Source organism: Dermacentor andersoni, chromosome 10 (genome assembly GCF_023375885.2).
Source record: "Dermacentor andersoni chromosome 10, qqDerAnde1_hic_scaffold, whole genome shotgun sequence".
NCBI lineage: Eukaryota > Metazoa > Arthropoda > Arachnida > Ixodida > Ixodidae > Dermacentor > Dermacentor andersoni.
Window position 1 is genome coordinate 80,409,082 of NC_092823.1, and position 24,046 is coordinate 80,433,127.

At 48.5% G+C, this 24,046-nt stretch overlaps 1 protein-coding gene across 3 annotated transcripts in view; it reads right to left on the reverse strand.

The window, feature by feature from the left end:
- LOC129380698 (uncharacterized) overlaps positions 1 to 24,046 on the reverse strand; it is a 190,074-nt gene that overhangs the window by 91,416 nt on the left and 74,612 nt on the right. For all 3 annotated transcript variants that reach the window (XM_055062465.2, XM_055062466.2, XM_055062464.2), the window contains exon 6: positions 672 to 698. In XM_055062465.2, the coding sequence (XP_054918440.1) occupies positions 672 to 698 (27 nt within the window). The remainder of the gene's footprint in view (positions 1 to 671; positions 699 to 24,046) is intronic.

Below are 24,046 nucleotides of genomic sequence, written 5' to 3' on the forward strand. Positions count from 1 at the left end.
GACCGCCTATGTTTAGGGCATAAAATATTGAGCAACATATTGACTTGTTGCTGCTGCCATGAGATCGCCAAATATTGACAAATTTTGTGCATCCATTTGTTTGAACGAGTATAACCGCCCTACTTTTCCTAACTATAGGCCATATTGCTGACTTTCTCATCGTGAGGACATTCTGGATGTAATAAATGGAAACACAACAAAATACAGACAACGAAGAAGCGATATTCTCAGATGAAGTCAATAACGACGCCCTAGATGTATACATCAGCAGCTTGAGCATCTGCAACTGGGCCAGTTAAGACAGAAAACAAAGTTATTGACTCTGCATTTAGATTACAGTCTTAAAAAATGTATTTGCTTTCAAGTACAATGAAATGAAAGGGTCTTTCCTATACCCTATTTTGTCGTTTGAGCATTTATTTTGTTTTGACGTGTGGGTGCGATTATCGACCATGTCAAGTGTCTATGACCTCGACAAGTTATTTTGTGTGGTATGTTGTTTTAAATCATGTCTTCTAAGAGGCTGTACTAGCCTAATTGAGCAATTTGCCTTGATAGCTGCTTTAACTTCATTACCTTGAAAAAAAAAAAACGCATTTGTCATTGGCTCATGTAAACATAATGAGACTCTAGATCTTGACTAGGAAACCGACAACGGTAATTTGACTTACCCATGAATCGTTTCCCATGCGGGCCTTCTGCAATGACAGACGCAATAATTTAGTTGAAGAGGTTATCTACATCTGAGGACTCAGGACATCTTTCTTTTAATTTTTTTATTCACAAGTTTTCCAGTTTGCTCACAGAAAACCAGAAGGGTCAGGACTAAAGGCGCTAGCATGCGCCTGACTTAGGCCCCGAGCCCTGTACAATCTGCGATCCAGCGAATCAATCAGGACAGCGTAAGAATGAGGAACGAAAAAAAAAGAGAAGGGGGGATGGGAACAAAGAATTTATGAGGCAAGATCGAGAAAAGACTTATACACTACAAGCTAAAAAAAACGAGCACACTATGTGCAACCAAAAAACAGCATAAACAAAACAGTTTGGGCGAAAGAAAAAAAAAAACGTCACGATTTGCAGCAGTACGCATTCGGTAACAAACATAGGAATCAGGAAGGAAAAACAGGCATAGAACTTTACTATATCTTACATATAAAAATGCTACAGTATTCATTTGGCTCAAACTGACAAGAATAAGCATTTAAAACTCGCTTTGTAAAAACACAGAGTTCGCACGAAAATCACACATCACAGCGACGAGCTATGTTTGTTTAAATATATTTCTTTTATACAAATTTATTGAAGGCGATTGCTCTATTAGGTCTAACATTTCCTTGTTTTCATTTAGGAGCTTGGGAATATTATACCTCAAGCTTTGCATCCCATAATTAGTTGTAATCTTAGGTAGTTTATAGTTAATCACACGATAGTTGCGGTCTGTGGTCGTTTGAAGATAGACTCAAAATTTGCCGAGGTTTCTTTAATTTGTGTGAACATATAAAGTGAGAGCTTCTCTGTATAAAGAAGCTATGGTGGAATTTGTACCTCATTTTATATGGAGATGTGTTATGATTGAAGCGGACACGTTCAATAGCATGAGCAGCTTTTTTGTAAAACCTCTAGTTTATTTAAATTTGTCGTCATCGTAGAGCACCATATCAGTAAGCAGTATTGTAGACGGGAATGAGTCAGTGCACGATATATAACTGGTTTTAATCTGTTTGGAATTAAGGGACCTATTTTCAACAGTGTGCCAGTTGTTCGAGATAGCTTACTTTGGAGGTGGGGTATGTGGTCATTCCACGATAAATGTTCCTGAAAAAATACGCCTAGGAACTTTACACTGCTCGTCTTTTCAAGCACTGAGTCTTCAAAACGCAGGTTGAAACTATTTTTTATATGCGAGTTTCGAGCTCTGAAGATGACATTTTATTTTACTTGTATTTAACTGTAACTCATTTGCATCTAAACATAGCGATAGTTCTCTTAGCGATATATTAGCTTCTAATTCGGCCTGTTCCAAATTTTTACTGTGAAAAAAATACATTTGTATCGTCGGCGAAAAGTACAATTTCCTCAGTATGGGGTATGTCGCAGATGTCATTATTAAATAAAAGAAATAAAAGGGGTCCTAATATCGAGCCTTGTGGTACTCCCGTTGCGATGATGTTGTGATCTGAGGAACAGCTGCTTAATATCACGTACTGTTTGCGATTTTTGAGATAACTTTTGATTAATTGATAAGTCTGGCCCCTTAAGCCGTAACAGAGTAGTTTTTTTTTAATAATATAGAGTGAGTAACGGAGTCAAACGCTTTCTTAATATTTAAAGATTTTTTCACCGTAAATTGTTTGTTTTCAATATTCTCAACTAATTTTTCTTTAATGCCTAGTAGCGCTAGCTCAGTGGACTTGTTTTTTTTTAACTGCAAACTGCTGGGGTTCTATCAATTTGTTTTCCTAGAAAGTCAGTTATTCTTCTAAATTTGACGCGTTCAATTACTTTCGAGAATACATTCAGAACGGAGATAGGACGATAGTTTCCTAAGTGGTCTTTTTTTACACATTTGTGTACAGGAGTTACGCGTGATACTTTTAATTCATCGGGAAAGTATCCGACTTTCAGAATGCCGTGGCCTATGCGTGCCAGTGGAACTGAAATCGTTGATGCTACAGCTTTGATTCGATGAGCCTTAATCTCATCGGGACCAGCTGCAGTTTTACTCTTAATAGATTCAATTATGCTAATTATTTCGAATTCGCTAGTAGGCATCAGGTATAAAGTTTTATAACAATTTATGTTTATATAACTGCTTGGGTCAACTTTTGTCATATTATTTATTTCCTGCCGCAAGTTAAAAAATGCTGATAAAATTTATTGGAAAGGTCTCGACCTGGTGATAGCATTGCCGGCAAATTTAATTTCATGAGGGATTAAATGAGTGGGCTTTGAGTGACATATTTCATTATAGATATTCCATAATTTACTGGAATCATCAACGCCATCAAATTTATTACCGTAAAATTTGCCTTTTGCCTTTCTGATTTCCTTGTTTAGTTTATTGCGATACCTTTTATATTCATTGAATTTATCGCTATCTTTCAGTCTCAAGAACTCTTGAAACAGCTTGTTCCTTTCTTGTATTTGTTTATAAATTGAAGGTGTCATGCATGGTTTCCTAACCTTTTCTTTTTTTTTTTTCCATACAACTACTCGGAAAGCCTGGTAGTATAAGCCCAGTATCTTTTCGTAAAATCTTAAAAAGCAGATCGAAGAGCGGTCTTCGATCAGGACTTCAGGCCAAGCTGCATCAAGCACGATCTGCTTGAACACATCTATTTTATAATCATCTATTCTTCTAAATTTATGGCATTTATCACAACTTTTCTTCCTTACTGTTTTTTCTAAGATACAAAAGACAGGCAAATGATCACTAACATCGATAGATAGTGCCCCAGAGGTTATAATATTTTCCACACTATTTTTATAACAAATATCTAGCATTGCCTCGTTGGCAACAGTTATTTTAATTACAGAGTTCCCTGGTTTCTTGCGTGCAAGCACTGTTCAGCGACGTTCCCAAATGAACTGGTAGCCTCTTTCCATTGCTTTTGAACGTGTAAGATAAAGGGCTGGATTCTGAAATGCTCCTAACCTTAGACCATTTCCCTACCTTCTGCAAGGAGCCCTCCATTCTACCTAAAGGTTATGCGCCCTCAGAAGGCCGCCGCGAATTCTAAAAGCTTCCTTTCGCCTTCCCTGCGGAAGGAGCACCTCACCAAAGGAAGTGTAAAGTTAGAGGCTGTTGGTTTCGAGATTACTTGCAGAAAATGGGAAATATTTGTATCGAATTGCCAAGGTAAAGTGCCGGGACTCTTAAAATTGCATTGCTACTTCTATACCGGAGCATAAATTTCATTTCGCTGGTTAATAACGTAAAAATATTTCAAACAGGATGCATATGGCTCAGTCTATCAACTATGGCAGCATCTGAGTTCGGTTGGTCTGGCGTCGCTTTTTTTTTTTTTTTTGCATGTGCTTTGTTTTGCATGTGTGTGTATTTGCCATGCCGGCCAAAGCTTATTTCACGGACGAAGAAAAATACTTGTTCACGGAACTTCTACAAAGGTACAGCAATGTGATTGAAAGCCAGAAAGCAGACGCCGTGTCGCTGAACGCGAAGCCGAAAGCGTGGGAGCTGCTGTGCGCAGAATATAATAGCATCCAGCACGTCCGCCGACGCTAAGTGAAACAACTAATAAAACTGTGGTACAACCTGAAACAAAAACAATCGTTTTCGGATAAATATCGCAAGGCCGTCATTCTCGCCGCTCGCTTTTCACAAAATCACAGTAAAAAGATATGGCACAAAACGCGGTCCGCTGAACCAAAGAACGTCAATACACGGCGGCTGGCTACCGCGGCCTTGACTGCGCACGGCACCTATCCTAGCCAAGCGTGCCGCGTGCAAAGTCGTGCGGAGAAGCATGCGTTCAGGTAGAGCATGGTTAGGAAGCATGAAGGTAGCTTGCCGGCTCCCTAAGGGCGGGGAAGCACCAAGGAAGCTCTAACTTAGTGCCCCTTAGTAAGGTACGTTCCAGAATTGACGCCAGGTCGCCTTACAGCGTGTGAGACATCCTTAGTAATGAACGGAGTGTTTCAGAATCCGGGCCAAAGAAGCTTCTTATCTAATGGTGGCAAGTTTTCAAAAAAATTGACATCCGACTGTCTTTCTTTCAGCAGCTTAGCTTTTGCTTTCCATTGCTCTTTCATCTTGCGTGTGGCAAAACGAATGATGATGGGTGGAACACGATTGGGGCCTGAGGGCAACCTATGAATGCTATCAATGTCAGAGTCCGTCAATTCCTGTAGCCCCAGTGGCTCACCCACAGAGTTTACTACGGCCAACTAATTCTTATTTGTTGTTACTTGAATGCCGTGAACCTCTAGGTTCTGTCATCTACTGTATTGCTGAAGTTCATTTAGCTCTTTCTTCAGCCGAGGTATTTCTTCCCTTAGATTTCCCGCTTCTATTTCGGTCACCCTTTACGTAAGATTATTTATCGCCTGGTCTTGCTTGTTCAACCACGTTGCAAACTCAGCGTATTTATCAGAGAGCATTTGCACAGAACTCTCAATGCTATCAATGTTTTGTTTCATTCCTAATACTAATTCCATTTTCTCTGAGAGGGGTAGCAAAGTGGTTAGCATTTTCTGAAGGTTGCTCAGTTTATCAAAACTGCTTGGCTCTTTCCTTGTCATCATTTTACGACCTGCCATGGTCAGGATTTGCCCAGGAACTGCATTGCCAGTCATTTTGCAACTGCGCATTCATTTGCTTGAACGCCTTTGCTGTTAGTCCCGAACACTTTCCCACATGGAAACATGCTTCGCACTCGGTGCATGTCAATGATTGCTGATTGTCTAAAAAATGTTTGACGCAAGTGCCACAAACGTCATTTCGCATCACCGAATCTTGTGAGCCCGCCATTTGAACATGTATACAAACATCACTCGTACGACGGCAGAGGCAACAGGAATGCTATCTGAATAGTGTTTTACGCAATAGTAAAGAAGTATAGTCTACCAACCTACGAATAAAGAAGATAACACTGTCGGCCGGGTGAAGCGTTCGAACTGCCTTCTGCTCCCGTCGCCGAGCTCAGTATGAGGGGGACACTCACGGGCGGATTGTTGAGCGGTAGTGACGTATTCCTTCGGCACTTGTCTTCGGTGTACGGTTATCGGCGAAACTTCTAGTTCAGTAGACGCTGCTCCCCGCAGACGCTTCAGCGACTCAGAACGGCGGTTGATTCCTTGCTGAACACGGCAGGCTTGAGTCTTGTCGTGACAGACATAGATATGTGCACGTGTAGCTCCACGGAATGATGGCAGTGCAAAATATTGTAGATACGGTTAGGGCTTGCTTCGATGCGCTTTCACCCGCATCGCTCGCTGTACTGAAGCTGCTGAAGCGTCCAAGACAAGGCACCTGCTTATATAGCCTCATATTCCAGAAGACGTTGCTGCGCGCAGGAGCTTGAGTCGACTCAGAACGGCGGTTGATTCCTTGCTGAACACGGCAGGCTTGAGTCTTGTCGTGACAGACATAGATATGGGCACGTGTAGCTCCATGGAATGATGTCAGTGCAAAATAATGTAGATACGGTTAGGGCTTGCTTCGATGTGCTTTCACCCGGATCGCTCGCTGTACTGAAGCTGCTGAAGCGTCCAAGACAAGGCACCTGCTTATATAGCCTTCTATTCCAGAAGACGTTGCTGCGCGCAGGAGCTTGAGTCGACTCAGAACGGCGGTTGATTCCTTGCTGAACACGGCAGGCTTGAGTCTTGTCGTGACAGACATAGATATGGGCACGTGTAGCTCCACGGAATGATGGCAGTGCAAAGTATTGTAGATACGGTTAGGGCTTGCTTCGATGTGCTTTCACCCGCATCGCTCGCTGTACTGAAGCTGCTGAAGCGTCCAAGACAAGGCACCTGCTTATATAGCCTTCTATTCCAGAAGACGTTGCTGCGCGCAGGAGCTTGAGTCGACTCAGAACGGCGGTTGATTCCTTGCTGAACACGGCAGGCTTGAGTCTTGTCGTGACAGACATAGATATGGGCACGTGTAGCTCCACGGAATGATGGCAGTGCAAAATAATGTAGATACGGTTAGGGCTTGCTTCGATGTGCTTTCACCCGGATCGCTCGCTGTACTGAAGCTGCTGAAGCGTCCAAGACAAGGCACCTGCTTATATAGCCTTCTATTCCAGAAGACGTTGCTGCGCGCAGGAGCTTGAGTCGACTCAGAACGGCGGTTGATTCCTTGCTGAACACGGCAGGCTTGAGTCTTGTCGTGACAGACATAGATATGGGCACGTGTAGCTCCACGGAATGATGGCAGTGCAAAATATTGTAGATACGGTTAGGGCTTGCTTCGATGCGCTTTCACCCGCATCGCTCGCTGTACTGAAGCTGCTGAAGCGTCCAAGACAAGGCACCTGCTTATATAGCCTCATATTCCAGAAGACGTTGCTGCGCGCAGGAGCTTGAGTCGACTCAGAACGGCGGTTGATTCCTTGCTGAACACGGCAGGCTTGAGTCTTGTCGTGACAGACATAGATATGGGCACGTGTAGCTCCATGGAATGATGTCAGTGCAAAATAATGTAGATACGGTTAGGGCTTGCTTCGATGTGCTTTCACCCGGATCGCTCGCTGTACTGAAGCTGCTGAAGCGTCCAAGACAAGGCACCTGCTTATATAGCCTTCTATTCCAGAAGACGTTGCTGCGCGCAGGAGCTTGAGTCGACTCAGAACGGCGGTTGATTCCTTGCTGAACACGGCAGGCTTGAGTCTTGTCGTGACAGACATAGATATGTGCACGTGTAGCTCCACGGAATGATGGCAGTGCAAAATATTGTAGATACGGTTAGGGCTTGCTTCGATGCGCTTTCACCCGCATCGCTCGCTGTACTGAAGCTGCTGAAGCGTCCAAGACAAGGCACCTGCTTATATAGCCTCATATTCCAGAAGACGTTGCTGCGCGCAGGAGCTTGAGTCGACTCAGAACGGCGGTTGATTCCTTGCTGAACACGGCAGGCTTGAGTCTTGTCGTGACAGACATAGATATGGGCACGTGTAGCTCCATGGAATGATGTCAGTGCAAAATAATGTAGATACGGTTAGGGCTTGCTTCGATGTGCTTTCACCCGGATCGCTCGCTGTACTGAAGCTGCTGAAGCGTCCAAGACAAGGCACCTGCTTATATAGCCTTCTATTCCAGAAGACGTTGCTGCGCGCAGGAGCTTGAGTCGACTCAGAACGGCGGTTGATTCCTTGCTGAACACGGCAGGCTTGAGTCTTGTCGTGACAGACATAGATATGGGCACGTGTAGCTCCACGGAATGATGGCAGTGCAAAGTATTGTAGATACGGTTAGGGCTTGCTTCGATGTGCTTTCACCCGCATCGCTCGCTGTACTGAAGCTGCTGAAGCGTCCAAGACAAGGCACCTGCTTATATAGCCTTCTATTCCAGAAGACGTTGCTGCGCGCAGGAGCTTGAGTCGACTCAGAACGGCGGTTGATTCCTTGCTGAACACGGCAGGCTTGAGTCTTGTCGTGACAGACATAGATATGGGCACGTGTAGCTCCACGGAATGATGGCAGTGCAAAATAATGTAGATACGGTTAGGGCTTGCTTCGATGTGCTTTCACCCGGATCGCTCGCTGTACTGAAGCTGCTGAAGCGTCCAAGACAAGGCACCTGCTTATATAGCCTTCTATTCCAGAAGACGTTGCTGCGCGCAGGAGCTTGAGTCGACTCAGAACGGCGGTTGATTCCTTGCTGAACACGGCAGGCTTGAGTCTTGTCGTGACAGACATAGATATGGGCACGTGTAGCTCCACGGAATGATGGCAGTGCAAAATATTGTAGATACGGTTAGGGCTTGCTTCGATGCGCTTTCACCCGCATCGCTCGCTGTACTGAAGCTGCTGAAGCGTCCAAGACAAGGCACCTGCTTATATAGCCTCATATTCCAGAAGACGTTGCTGCGCGCAGGAGCTTGAGTCGACTCAGAACGGCGGTTGATTCCTTGCTGAACACGGCAGGCTTGAGTCTTGTCGTGACAGACATAGATATGGGCACGTGTAGCTCCATGGAATGATGTCAGTGCAAAATAATGTAGATACGGTTAGGGCTTGCTTCGATGTGCTTTCACCCGGATCGCTCGCTGTACTGAAGCTGCTGAAGCGTCCAAGACAAGGCACCTGCTTATATAGCCTTCTATTCCAGAAGACGTTGCTGCGCGCAGGAGCTTGAGTCGACTCAGAACGGCGGTTGATTCCTTGCTGAACACGGCAGGCTTGAGTCTTGTCGTGACAGACATAGATATGGGCACGTGTAGCTCCACGGAATGATGGCAGTGCAAAGTATTGTAGATACGGTTAGGGCTTGCTTCGATGCGCTTTCACCCGCATCGCTCGCTGTACTGAAGCTGCTGAAGCGTCCAAGACAAGGCACCTGCTTATATAGCCTCATATTCCAGAAGACGTTGCTGCGCGCAGGAGCTTGAGTCGACTCAGAACGGCGGTTGATTCCTTGCTGAACACGGCAGGCTTGAGTCTTGTCGTGACAGACATAGATATGGGCACGTGTAGCTCCATGGAATGATGTCAGTGCAAAATAATGTAGATACGGTTAGGGCTTGCTTCGATGTGCTTTCACCCGGATCGCTCGCTGTACTGAAGCTGCTGAAGCGTCCAAGACAAGGCACCTGCTTATATAGCCTCATATTCCAGAAGACGTTGCTGCGCGCAGGAGCTTGAGTCGACTCAGAACGGCGGTTGATTCCTTGCTGAACACGGCAGGCTTGAGTCTTGTCGTGACAGACATAGATATGTGCACGTGTAGCTCCACGGAATGATGGCAGTGCGAAATATTGTAGATACGGTTAGGGCTTGCTTCGATGCGCTTTCACCCGCATCGCTCGCTGTACTGAAGCTGCTGAAGCGTCCAAGACAAGGCACCTGCTTATATAGCCTCATATTCCAGAAGACGTTGCTGCGCGCAGGAGCTTGAGTCGACTCAGAACGGCGGTTGATTCCTTGCTGAACACGGCAGGCTTGAGTCTTGTCGTGACAGACATAGATATGTGCAGGTGTAGCTCCACGGAATGATGGCAGTGCAAAATATTGTAGATACGGTTAGGGCTTGCTTCGATGTGCCTTCACCCGGATCGCTCGCTGTACTGAAACGTCGAAGACAAGGCACCTGCTTATATAGCCTTCTAGTCCAGAGACGCTTCTCCGCGCAGGCGCTTGAGTCGACTCAGAACGGCGGTTGATTCCTTGCCGAACCCGGCAGGCTTGAGTCTTGTCGTGACAGACATAGATATGTGCACGTGTAGCTCCACGGAATGATGGCAGTGCAAAGTATTGTAGATACGGTTAGGGCTTGCTTCGATGCGCTTTCACCCGCATCGCTCGCTGTACTGAAGCTGCTGAAGCGTCCAAGACAAGGCACCTGCTTATATAGCCTTCTATTCCAGAAGACGTTGCTGCGCGCAGGAGCTTGAGTCGACTCAGAACGGTGGTTGATTCCTTGCTGAACACGGCAGGCTTGAGTCTTGTCGTGACAGACATAGATATGGGCACGTGTAGCTCCACGGAATGATGGCAGTGCAAAATATTGTAGATACGGTTAGGGCTTGCTTCGATGCGCTTTCACCCGCATCGCTCGCTGTACTGAAGCTGCTGAAGCGTCCAAGACAAGGCACCTGCTTATATAGCCTTCTATTCCAGAAGACGTTGCTGCGCGCAGGAGCTTGAGTCGACTCAGAACGGCGGTTGATTCCTTGCTGAACACGGCAGGCTTGAGTCTTGTCGTGACAGACATAGATATGGGCGCGTGTAGCTCCACGGAATGATGGCAGTGCAAAGTATTGTAGATACGGTTAGGGCTTGCTTCGATGCGCTTTCACCCGCATCGCTCGCTGTACTGAAGCTGCTGAAGCGTCCAAGACAAGGCACCTGCTTATATAGCCTTCTATTCCAGAAGACGTTGCTGCGCGCAGGAGCTTGAGTCGACTCAGAACGGTGGTTGATTCCTTGCTGAACACGGCAGGCTTGAGTCTTGTCGTGACAGACATAGATATGGGCACGTGTAGCTCCACGGAATGATGGCAGTGCAAAATATTGTAGATACGGTTAGGGCTTGCTTCGATGCGCTTTCACCCGCATCGCTCGCTGTACTGAAGCTGCTGAAGCGTCCAAGACAAGGCACCTGCTTATATAGCCTTCTATTCCAGAAGACGTTGCTGCGCGCAGGAGCTTGAGTCGACTCAGAACGGTGGTTGATTCCTTGCTGAACACGGCAGGCTTGAGTCTTGTCGTGACAGACATAGATATGTGCAGGTGTAGCTCCACGGAATGATGGCAGTGCAAAATATTGTAGATACGGTTAGGGCTTGCTTCGATGCGCTTTCACCCGCATCGCTCGCTGTACTGAAGCTGCTGAAGCGTCCAAGACAAGGCACCTGCTTATATAGCCTCATATTCCAGAAGACGTTGCTGCGCGCAGGAGCTTGAGTCGACTCAGAACGGCGGTTGATTCCTTGCTGAACACGGCAGGCTTGAGTCTTGTCGTGACAGACATAGATATGGGCACGTGTAGCTCCACGGAATGATGGCAGTGCAAAGTATTGTAGATACGGTTAGGGCTTGCTTCGATGCGCTTTCACCCGCATCGCTCGCTGTACTGAAGCTGCTGAAGCGTCCAAGACAAGGCACCTGCTTATATAGCCTCATATTCCAGAAGACGTTGCTGCGCGCAGGAGCTTGAGTCGACTCAGAACGGCGGTTGATTCCTTGCTGAACACGGCAGGCTTGAGTCTTGTCGTGACAGACATAGATATGGGCACGTGTAGCTCCATGGAATGATGTCAGTGCAAAATAATGTAGATACGGTTAGGGCTTGCTTCGATGTGCTTTCACCCGGATCGCTCGCTGTACTGAAGCTGCTGAAGCGTCCAAGACAAGGCACCTGCTTATATAGCCTCATATTCCAGAAGACGTTGCTGCGCGCAGGAGCTTGAGTCGACTCAGAACGGCGGTTGATTCCTTGCTGAACACGGCAGGCTTGAGTCTTGTCGTGACAGACATAGATATGTGCACGTGTAGCTCCACGGAATGATGGCAGTGCAAAATATTGTAGATACGGTTAGGGCTTGCTTCGATGCGCTTTCACCCGCATCGCTCGCTGTACTGAAGCTGCTGAAGCGTCCAAGACAAGGCACCTACTTATATAGCCTCATATTCCAGAAGACGTTGCTGCGCGCAGGAGCTTGAGTCGACTCAGAACGGCGGTTGATTCCTTGCTGAACACGGCAGGCTTGAGTCTTGTCGTGACAGACAGATATGTGCACGTGTAGCTCCACGGAATGATGGCAGTGCAAAATATTGTAAATACGGTTAGGGCTTGCTTCGATGCGCTTTCACCCGCATCGCTCGCTGTACTGAAGCTGCTGAAGCGTCCAAGACAAGGCACCTGCTTATATAGCCTCATATTCCAGAAGACGTTGCTGCGCGCAGGAGCTTGAGTCGACTCAGAACGGCGGTTGATTCCTTGCTGAACACGGCAGGCTTGAGTCTTGTCGTGACAGACAATAGATATGTGCACGTGTAGCTCCACGGAATGATGGCAGTGCAAAATATTGTAGATACGGTTAGGGCTTGCTTCGATGCGCTTTCACCCGCATCGCTCGCTGTACTGAAGCTGCTGAAGCGTCCAAGACAAGGCACCTGCTTATATAGCCTCATATTCCAGAAGACGTTGCTGCGCGCAGGAGCTTGAGTCGACTCAGAACGGCGGTTGATTCCTTGCTGAACACGGAAGGCTTGAGTCTTGTCGTGACAGACATAGATATGTGCACGTGTAGCTCCACGGAATGATGGCAGTGCAAAATATTGTAGATACGGTTAGGGCTTGCTTCGATGCGCTTTCACCCGCATCGCTCGCTGTACTGAAGCTGCTGAAGCGTCCAAGACAAGGCACCTGCTTATATAGCCTTCTATTCCAGAAGACGTTGCTGCGCGCAGGAGCTTGAGTCGACTCAGAACGGCGGTTGATTCCTTGCTGAACACGGCAGGCTTGAGTCTTGTCGTGACAGACATAGATATGTGCACGTGTAGCTCCACGGAATGATGGCAGTGCAAAATATTGTAGATACGGTTAGGGCTTGCTTCGATGCGCTTTCACCCGCATCGCTCGCTGTACTGAAGCTGCTGAAGCGTCCAAGACAAGGCACCTGCTTATATAGCCTCATATTCCAGAAGACGTTGCTGCGCGCAGGAGCTTGAGTCGACTCAGAACGGCGGTTGATTCCTTGCTGAACACGGCAGGCTTGAGTCTTGTCGTGACAGACATAGATATGGGCACGTGTAGCTCCATGGAATGATGTCAGTGCAAAATAATGTAGATACGGTTAGGGCTTGCTTCGATGTGCTTTCACCCGGATCGCTCGCTGTACTGAAGCTGCTGAAGCGTCCAAGACAAGGCACCTGCTTATATAGCCTTCTATTCCAGAAGACGTTGCTGCGCGCAGGAGCTTGAGTCGACTCAGAACGGCGGTTGATTCCTTGCTGAACACGGCAGGCTTGAGTCTTGTCGTGACAGACATAGATATGGGCACGTGTAGCTCCACGGAATGATGGCAGTGCAAAGTATTGTAGATACGGTTAGGGCTTGCTTCGATGTGCTTTCACCCGCATCGCTCGCTGTACTGAAGCTGCTGAAGCGTCCAAGACAAGGCACCTGCTTATATAGCCTTCTATTCCAGAAGACGTTGCTGCGCGCAGGAGCTTGAGTCGACTCAGAACGGCGGTTGATTCCTTGCTGAACACGGCAGGCTTGAGTCTTGTCGTGACAGACATAGATATGGGCACGTGTAGCTCCACGGAATGATGGCAGTGCAAAATAATGTAGATACGGTTAGGGCTTGCTTCGATGTGCTTTCACCCGGATCGCTCGCTGTACTGAAGCTGCTGAAGCGTCCAAGACAAGGCACCTGCTTATATAGCCTTCTATTCCAGAAGACGTTGCTGCGCGCAGGAGCTTGAGTCGACTCAGAACGGCGGTTGATTCCTTGCTGAACACGGCAGGCTTGAGTCTTGTCGTGACAGACATAGATATGGGCACGTGTAGCTCCACGGAATGATGGCAGTGCAAAATATTGTAGATACGGTTAGGGCTTGCTTCGATGCGCTTTCACCCGCATCGCTCGCTGTACTGAAGCTGCTGAAGCGTCCAAGACAAGGCACCTGCTTATATAGCCTCATATTCCAGAAGACGTTGCTGCGCGCAGGAGCTTGAGTCGACTCAGAACGGCGGTTGATTCCTTGCTGAACACGGCAGGCTTGAGTCTTGTCGTGACAGACATAGATATGGGCACGTGTAGCTCCATGGAATGATGTCAGTGCAAAATAATGTAGATACGGTTAGGGCTTGCTTCGATGTGCTTTCACCCGGATCGCTCGCTGTACTGAAGCTGCTGAAGCGTCCAAGACAAGGCACCTGCTTATATAGCCTCATATTCCAGAAGACGTTGCTGCGCGCAGGAGCTTGAGTCGACTCAGAACGGCGGTTGATTCCTTGCTGAACACGGCAGGCTTGAGTCTTGTCGTGACAGACATAGATATGTGCAGGTGTAGCTCCACGGAATGATGGCAGTGCAAAATATTGTAGATACGGTTAGGGCTTGCTTCGATGCGCTTTCACCCGCATCGCTCGCTGTACTGAAGCTGCTGAAGCGTCCAAGACAAGGCACCTGCTTATATAGCCTCATATTCCAGAAGACGTTGCTGCGCGCAGGAGCTTGAGTCGACTCAGAACGGCGGTTGATTCCTTGCTGAACACGGCAGGCTTGAGTCTTGTCGTGACAGACATAGATATGGGCACGTGTAGCTCCACGGAATGATGGCAGTGCAAAGTATTGTAGATACGGTTAGGGCTTGCTTCGATGCGCTTTCACCCGCATCGCTCGCTGTACTGAAGCTGCTGAAGCGTCCAAGACAAGGCACCTGCTTATATAGCCTCATATTCCAGAAGACGTTGCTGCGCGCAGGAGCTTGAGTCGACTCAGAACGGCGGTTGATTCCTTGCTGAACACGGCAGGCTTGAGTCTTGTCGTGACAGACATAGATATGGGCACGTGTAGCTCCATGGAATGATGTCAGTGCAAAATAATGTAGATACGGTTAGGGCTTGCTTCGATGTGCTTTCACCCGGATCGCTCGCTGTACTGAAGCTGCTGAAGCGTCCAAGACAAGGCACCTGCTTATATAGCCTCATATTCCAGAAGACGTTGCTGCGCGCAGGAGCTTGAGTCGACTCAGAACGGCGGTTGATTCCTTGCTGAACACGGCAGGCTTGAGTCTTGTCGTGACAGACATAGATATGTGCACGTGTAGCTCCACGGAATGATGGCAGTGCAAAATATTGTAGATACGGTTAGGGCTTGCTTCGATGCGCTTTCACCCGCATCGCTCGCTGTACTGAAGCTGCTGAAGCGTCCAAGACAAGGCACCTACTTATATAGCCTCATATCCCAGAAGACGTTGCTGCGCGCAGGAGCTTGAGTCGACTCAGAACGGCGGTTGATTCCTTGCTGAACACGGCAGGCTTGAGTCTTGTCGTGACAGACAGATATGTGCACGTGTAGCTCCACGGAATGATGGCAGTGCAAAATATTGTAAATACGGTTAGGGCTTGCTTCGATGCGCTTTCACCCGCATCGCTCGCTGTACTGAAGCTGCTGAAGCGTCCAAGACAAGGCACCTGCTTATATAGCCTCATATTCCAGAAGACGTTGCTGCGCGCAGGAGCTTGAGTCGACTCAGAACGGCGGTTGATTCCTTGCTGAACACGGCAGGCTTGAGTCTTGTCGTGACAGACATAGATATGTGCACGTGTAGCTCCACGGAATGATGGCAGTGCAAAATATTGTAGATACGGTTAGGGCTTGCTTCGATGCGCTTTCACCCGCATCGCTCGCTGTACTGAAGCTGCTGAAGCGTCCAAGACAAGGCACCTGCTTATATAGCCTCATATTCCAGAAGACGTTGCTGCGCGCAGGAGCTTGAGTCGACTCAGAACGGCGGTTGATTCCTTGCTGAACACGGCAGGCTTGAGTCTTGTCGTGACAGACATAGATATGTGCACGTGTAGCTCCACGGAATGATGGCAGTGCAAAATATTGTAGATACGGTTAGGGCTTGCTTCGATGCGCTTTCACCCGCATCGCTCGCTGTACTGAAGCTGCTGAAGCGTCCAAGACAAGGCACCTGCTTATATAGCCTCATATTCCAGAAGACGTTGCTGCGCGCAGGCGCTTCAGTCGACTCAGAACGGCGGTTGATTCCTTGCTGAACACGGCAGGCTTGAGTCTTGTCGTGACAGACATAGATATGTGCACGTGTAGCTCCACGGAATGATGGCAGTGCAAAATATTGTAGATACGGTTAGGGCTTGCTTCGATGCGCTTTCACCCGCATCGCTCGCTGTACTGAAGCTGCTGAAGCGTCCAAGACAAGGCACCTGCTTATATAGCCTCATATTCCAGAAGACGTTGCTGCGCGCAGGCGCTTCAGTCGACTCAGAACGGCGGTTGATTCCTTGCTGAACACGGCAGGCTTGAGTCTTGTCGTGACAGACATAGATATGTGCACGTGTAGCTCCACGGAATGATGGCAGTGCAAAATATTGTAGATACGGTTAGGGCTTGCTTCGATGCGCTTTCACCCGCATCGCTCGCTGTACTGAAGCTGCTGAAGCGTCCAAGACAAGGCACCTGCTTATATAGCCTCATATTCCAGAAGACGTTGCTGCGCGCAGGAGCTTGAGTCGACTCAGAACGGCGGTTGATTCCTTGCTGAACACGGCAGGCTTGAGTCTTGTCGTGACAGACATAGATATGGGCACGTGTAGCTCCATGGAATGATGTCAGTGCAAAATAATGTAGATACGGTTAGGGCTTGCTTCGATGTGCTTTCACCCGGATCGCTCGCTGTACTGAAACGTCGAAGACAAGGCACCTGCTTATATAGCCTTCTAGTCCAGAGACGCTTCTCCGCGCAGGCGCTTGAGTCGACTCAGAACGGCGGTTGATTCCTTGCCGAACCCGGCAGGCTTGAGTCTTGTCGTGACAGACATAGATATGTGCACGTGTAGCTCCACGGAATGATGGCAGTGCAAAGTATTGTAGATACGGTTAGGGCTTGCTTCGATGCGCTTTCACCCGCATCGCTCGCTGTACTGAAGCTGCTGAAGCGTCCAAGACAAGGCACCTGCTTATATAGCCTTCTATTCCAGAAGACGTTGCTGCGCGCAGGAGCTTGAGTCGACTCAGAACGGTGGTTGATTCCTTGCTGAACACGGCAGGCTTGAGTCTTGTCGTGACAGACATAGATATGGGCACGTGTAGCTCCACGGAATGATGGCAGTGCAAAATATTGTAGATACGGTTAGGGCTTGCTTCGATGCGCTTTCACCCGCATCGCTCGCTGTACTGAAGCTGCTGAAGCGTCCAAGACAAGGCACCTGCTTATATAGCCTTCTATTCCAGAAGACGTTGCTGCGCGCAGGAGCTTGAGTCGACTCAGAACGGCGGTTGATTCCTTGCTGAACACGGCAGGCTTGAGTCTTGTCGTGACAGACATAGATATGGGCGCGTGTAGCTCCACGGAATGATGGCAGTGCAAAGTATTGTAGATACGGTTAGGGCTTGCTTCGATGCGCTTTCACCCGCATCGCTCGCTGTACTGAAGCTGCTGAAGCGTCCAAGACAAGGCACCTGCTTATATAGCCTTCTATTCCAGAAGACGTTGCTGCGCGCAGGAGCTTGAGTCGACTCAGAACGGTGGTTGATTCCTTGCTGAACACGGCAGGCTTGAGTCTTGTCGTGACAGACATAGATATGGGCACGTGTAGCTCCACGGAATGATGGCAGTGCAAAATATTGTAGATACGGTTAGGGCTTGCTTCGATGCGCTTTCACCCGCATCGCTCGCTGTACTGAAGCTGCTGAAGCGTCCAAGACAAGGCACCTGCTTATATAGCCTTCTATTCCAGAAGACGTTGCTGCGCGCAGGAGCTTGAGTCGACTCAGAACGGTGGTTGATTCCTTGCTGAACACGGCAGGCTTGAGTCTTGTCGTGACAGACATAGATATGTGCAGGTGTAGCTCCACGGAATGATGGCAGTGCAAAATATTGTAGATACGGTTAGGGCTTGCTTCGATGCGCTTTCACCCGCATCGCTCGCTGTACTGAAGCTGCTGAAGCGTCCAAGACAAGGCACCTGCTTATATAGCCTCATATTCCAGAAGACGTTGCTGCGCGCAGGAGCTTGAGTCGACTCAGAACGGCGGTTGATTCCTTGCTGAACACGGCAGGCTTGAGTCTTGTCGTGACAGACATAGATATGGGCACGTGTAGCTCCACGGAATGATGGCAGTGCAAAGTATTGTAGATACGGTTAGGGCTTGCTTCGATGCGCTTTCACCCGCATCGCTCGCTGTACTGAAGCTGCTGAAGCGTCCAAGACAAGGCACCTGCTTATATAGCCTCATATTCCAGAAGACGTTGCTGCGCGCAGGAGCTTGAGTCGACTCAGAACGGCGGTTGATTCCTTGCTGAACACGGCAGGCTTGAGTCTTGTCGTGACAGACATAGATATGGGCACGTGTAGCTCCATGGAATGATGTCAGTGCAAAATAATGTAGATACGGTTAGGGCTTGCTTCGATGTGCTTTCACCCGGATCGCTCGCTGTACTGAAGCTGCTGAAGCGTCCAAGACAAGGCACCTGCTTATATAGCCTCATATTCCAGAAGACGTTGCTGCGCGCAGGAGCTTGAGTCGACTCAGAACGGCGGTTGATTCCTTGCTGAACACGGCAGGCTTGAGTCTTGTCGTGACAGACATAGATATGTGCACGTGTAGCTCCACGGAATGATGGCAGTGCAAAATATTGTAGATACGGTTAGGGCTTGCTTCGATGCGCTTTCACCCGCATCGCTCGCTGTACTGAAGCTGCTGAAGCGTCCAAGACAAGGCACCTACTTATATAGCCTCATATTCCAGAAGACGTTGCTGCGCGCAGGAGCTTGAGTCGACTCAGAACGGCGGTTGATTCCTTGCTGAACACGGCAGGCTTGAGTCTTGTCGTGACAGACAGATATGTGCACGTGTAGCTCCACGGAATGATGGCAGTGCAAAATATTGTAAATACGGTTAGGGCTTGCTTCGATGCGCTTTCACCCGCATCGCTCGCTGTACTGAAGCTGCTGAAGCGTCCAAGACAAGGCACCTGCTTATATAGCCTCATATTCCAGAAGACGTTGCTGCGCGCAGGAGCTTGAGTCGACTCAGAACGGCGGTTGATTCCTTGCTGAACACGGCAGGCTTGAGTCTTGTCGTGACAGACAATAGATATGTGCACGTGTAGCTCCACGGAATGATGGCAGTGCAAAATATTGTAGATACGGTTAGGGCTTGCTTCGATGCGCTTTCACCCGCATCGCTCGCTGTACTGAAGCTGCTGAAGCGTCCAAGACAAGGCACCTGCTTATATAGCCTCATATTCCAGAAGACGTTGCTGCGCGCAGGAGCTTGAGTCGACTCAGAACGGCGGTTGATTCCTTGCTGAACACGGCAGGCTTGAGTCTTGTCGTGACAGACATAGATATGTGCACGTGTAGCTCCACGGAATGATGGCAGTGCAAAATATTGTAGATACGGTTAGGGCTTGCTTCGATGCGCTTTCACCCGCATCGCTCGCTGTACTGAAGCTGCTGAAGCGTCCAAGACAAGGCACCTGCTTATATAGCCTCATATTCCAGAAGACGTTGCTGCGCGCAGGCGCTTCAGTCGACTCAGAACGGCGGTTGATTCCTTGCTGAACACGGCAGGCTTGAGTCTTGTCGTGACAGACATAGATATGTGCACGTGTAGCTCCACGGAATGATGGCAGTGCAAAATATTGTAGATACGGTTAGGGCTTGCTTCGATGCGCTTTCACCCGCATCGCTCGCTGTACTGAAGCTGCTGAAGCGTCCAAGACAAGGCACCTGCTTATATAGCCTCATATTCCAGAAGACGTTGCTGCGCGCAGGAGCTTGAGTCGACTCAGAACGGCGGTTGATTCCTTGCTGAACACGGCAGGCTTGAGTCTTGTCGTGACAGACATAGATATGGGCACGTGTAGCTCCATGGAATGATGTCAGTGCAAAATAATGTAGATACGGTTAGGGCTTGCTTCGATGTGCTTTCACCCGGATCGCTCGCTGTACTGAAACGTCGAAGACAAGGCACCTGCTTATATAGCCTTCTAGTCCAGAGACGCTTCTCCGCGCAGGCGCTTGAGTCGACTCAGAACGGCGGTTGATTCCTTGCCGAACCCGGCAGGCTTGAGTCTTGTCGTGACAGACATAGATATGTGCACGTGTAGCTCCACGGAATGATGGCAGTGCAAAGTATTGTAGATACGGTTAGGGCTTGCTTCGATGCGCTTTCACCCGCATCGCTCGCTGTACTGAAGCTGCTGAAGCGTCCAAGACAAGGCACCTGCTTATATAGCCTTCTATTCCAGAAGACGTTGCTGCGCGCAGGAGCTTGAGTCGACTCAGAACGGTGGCTGATTCCTTGCTGAACACGGCAGGCTTGAGTCTTGTCGTGACAGACATAGATATGGGCACGTGTAGCTCCACGGAATGATGGCAGTGCAAAATATTGTAGATACGGTTAGGGCTTGCTTCGATGCGCTTTCACCCGCATCGCTCGCTGTACTGAAGCTGCTGAAGCGTCCAAGACAAGGCACCTGCTTATATAGCCTTCTATTCCAGAAGACGTTGCTGCGCGCAGGAGCTTGAGTCGACTCAGAACGGTGGTTGATTCCTTGCTGAACACGGCAGGCTTGAGTCTTGTCGTGACAGACATAGATATGGGCACGTGTAGCTCCACGGAATGATGGCAGTGCAAAATATTGTAGATACGGTTAGGGCTTGCTTCGATGCGCTTTCACCCGCATCGCTCGCTGTACTGAAGCTGCTGAAGCGTCCAAGACAAGGCACCTGCTTATATAGCCTTCTATTCCAGAAGACGTTGCTGCGCGCAGGAGCTTGAGTCGACTCAGAACGGTGGTTGATTCCTTGCTGAACACGGCAGGCTTGAGTCTTGTCGTGACAGAGATAGATATGGGCACGTGTAGCTCCACGGAATGATGGCAGTGCAAAGTATTGTAGATAGGGTTAGGGCTTGCTTCGATGCGCTTTCACCCGCATCGCTCGCTGTACTGAAGCTGCTGAAGCGTCCAAGACAAGACACCTGCTTATATAGCCTTCTATTCCAGAAGACGTTGCTGCGCGCAGGAGCTTGAGTCGACTCAGAACGGCGGTTGATTCCTTGCTGAACACGGCGGGCTTGAGTCTTGTCGTGACAGACATAGATATGGGCACGTGTAGCTCCACGGAATGATGGCAGTCCAAAGTATTGTAGATACGGTTAGGGCTTGCTTCGATGCGCTTTCACCCGCATCGCTCGCTGTACTGAAGCTGCTGAAGCGTCCAAGACAAGGCACCTGCTTATATAGCCTTCTATTCCAGAAGACGTTGCTGCGCGCAGGAGCTTGAGTCGACTCAGAACGGCGGTTGATTCCTTGCTGAACACGGCAGGCTTGAGTCTTGTCGTGACAGACATAGATATGGGCACGTGTAGCTCCACGGAATGATGGCAGTGCAAAAATTGTAGATACGGTTAGGGCTTGCTTCGATGCGCTTTCACCCGCATCGCTCGCTGTACTGAAGCTGCTGAAGCGTCCAAGACAAGACACCTGCTTATATAGCCTTCTATTCCAGAAGACGTTGCTGCGCGCAGGAGCTTGAGTCGACTCAGAACGGTGGTTGATTCCTTGCTGAACACGGCAGGCTTGAGTCTTGTCGTGACAGACATAGATATGGGCACGTGTAGCTCCACGGAATGATGGCAGTGCAAAGTATTGTAGATACGGTTAGGGCTTGCTTCGATGCGCTTTCACCCGCATCGCTCGCTGTACTGAAGCTGCTGAAGCGTCCAAGACAAGACACCTGCTTATATAGCCTTCTATTCCAGAAGACGTTGCTGCGCGCAGGAGCTTGAGTCGACTCAGAACGGCGGTTGATTCCTTGCTGAACACGGCAGATGGCCACGTGTAGCTCCACGGAATGATGGCAGTCCAAAGTATTGTAGATACGGTTAGGGCTTGCTTCGATGCGCTTTCACCCGCATCGCTCGCTGTACTGAAGCTGCTGAAGCGTCCAAGACAAGGCACCTGCTTATATAGCCTTCTATTCCAGAAGACGTTGCTGCGCGCAGGAGCTTGAGTCGACTCAGAACGGTGGTTGATTCCTTGCTGAACACGGCAGGCTTGAGTCTTGTCGTGACAGACATAGATATGGGCTCGTGTAGCTCCACGGAATGATGGCAGTGCAAAAATTGTAGATACGGTTAGGGCTTGCTTCGATGCGCTTTCACCCGCATCGCTCGCTGTACTGAAGCTGCTGAAGCGTCCAAGACAAGGCACCTGCTTATATAGCCTTCTATTCCAGAAGACGTTGCTGCGCGCAGGAGCTTGAGTCGACTCAGAACGGCGGTTGATTCCTTGCTGAACACGGCAGGCTTGAGTCTTGTCGTGACAGACATAGATATGGGCACGTGTAGCTCCACGGAATGATGGCAGTGCAAAATATTGTAGATACGGTTAGGGCTTGCTTCGATGCGCTTTCACCCGCATCGCTCGCTGTACTGAAGCTGCTGAAGCGTCCAAGACAAGGCACCTGCTTATATAGCCTTCTATTCCAGAAGACGTTGCTGCGCGCAGGAGCTTGAGTCGACTCAGAACGGCGGTTGATTCCTTGCTGAACACGGCAGGCTTGAGTCTTGTCGTGACAGACATAGATATGGGCACGTGTAGCTCCACGGAATGATGGCAGTGCAAAATATTGTAAATACGGTTAGGGCTTGCTTCGATGTGCTTTCACCCGGATCGCTCGCTGTACTGAAACGTCGAAGACTAGGCACCTGCTTATATAGCCTTCTAGTCCAGAGACACTTCTCCGCGCAGGCGCTTGAGTCGACTCAGAACGGCGGTTGATTCCTTGCCGAACCCGGCAGGCTTGAGTCTTGTCGTGACAGACATAGATATGTGCACGTGTAGCTCCACGGAATGATGGCAGTGCAAAGTATTGTAGATACGGTTAGGGCTTTATTCGGTGCGCTTTCACCCGCATCGCTCGCTGTACTCTAAAGCCCGTCTCCAAGCTTACTTTTTAGTATTGGTAAGACACTAGCAAATTATCCTCTCTTCCGCTCCTCGATGATGGTCCCAATTAGGGTGCTGTATTCGCATCCCCTATGAAGCGAGATATGGTGAAGACCAGTAACCAATCTTGCTTGAGCTATACAGGTAATCTATTCATGCTTATCAACAAAGCAGTTTGCATTCACTTCCTTTGCGTTTTCTCTCTTTTAAAGTTACTACACCTCTGCGTGTAAGGAATCTAATCTATGCTCAGCTTTTTATCCATAATTTTCCTAACGTCTCGTAGCTATATCTCAACTGCAGACTGCTTTATGCTTGCATACGATTTGATTCCCAGTTCTCCTCTAAGTTGTGCGTTGACTTCATGTTTAACTAAATTTACATAGATTCCGACATGTGCGTGTCATCTGCACATGTTATTTTTTCTCGTTTTTTTTCATAAATTGTGTCAAAATATTGCGTAACACAGCTGTCGGAGTTATGCTGTAATTTAGCAACTGCCACCACAGCGTAAGCAGGGCACTGACAAGGCTGATCACGAAGGTAACCTGAAAGTACGAATAGATACGTGGTTCTGAGCAGGTGTGGAGCAGGGAACAGAACAAATAAACAGTAAGGGAAATAAAAGAAAAATGATAAGAATAGGTTAAAGGCAGTGCGGTGGGGTTGAACTTGATATTATTTCATCAAATATTCTCTTACCAGGCCCCCGAAATCGGGCATGCATCGTAACACACTTTTCATATCACATATGACCATGCGCCGTAAATATTTCTCGGTGTTTGCAATCGTGGGGTAATGAAAGGTGTGCGGGGAACAGATTGCAGTGAGGGACATGTTGAACAGATGTACAAAAATGCAGAACGTTAGTGTAACTGTGGGTGCTGTACCGTAAAGCTATTCCAAACTTTTCCATTTCACTTCTGTAAATCAGGCCTCCACGATCGGTCAAAAATTTGCACCATCCCGAAGTCGTATGTCTGTCACGCAACGTCACGAAAACGGCAAAAACGCCCCATTCGATATGATATGCGCAAACTTATTATGCGCGATTATGCCAAACGAAAGAAATACAATTTTTCGTGATTAATTGCTGGCGCAATAATATGCCGAAAAAAAAATTATTTTCTGAATAGCCGGGCAGTGCCTCGTCCCAAAAGGAATAAAAGATGGCTGCTCGCCGATC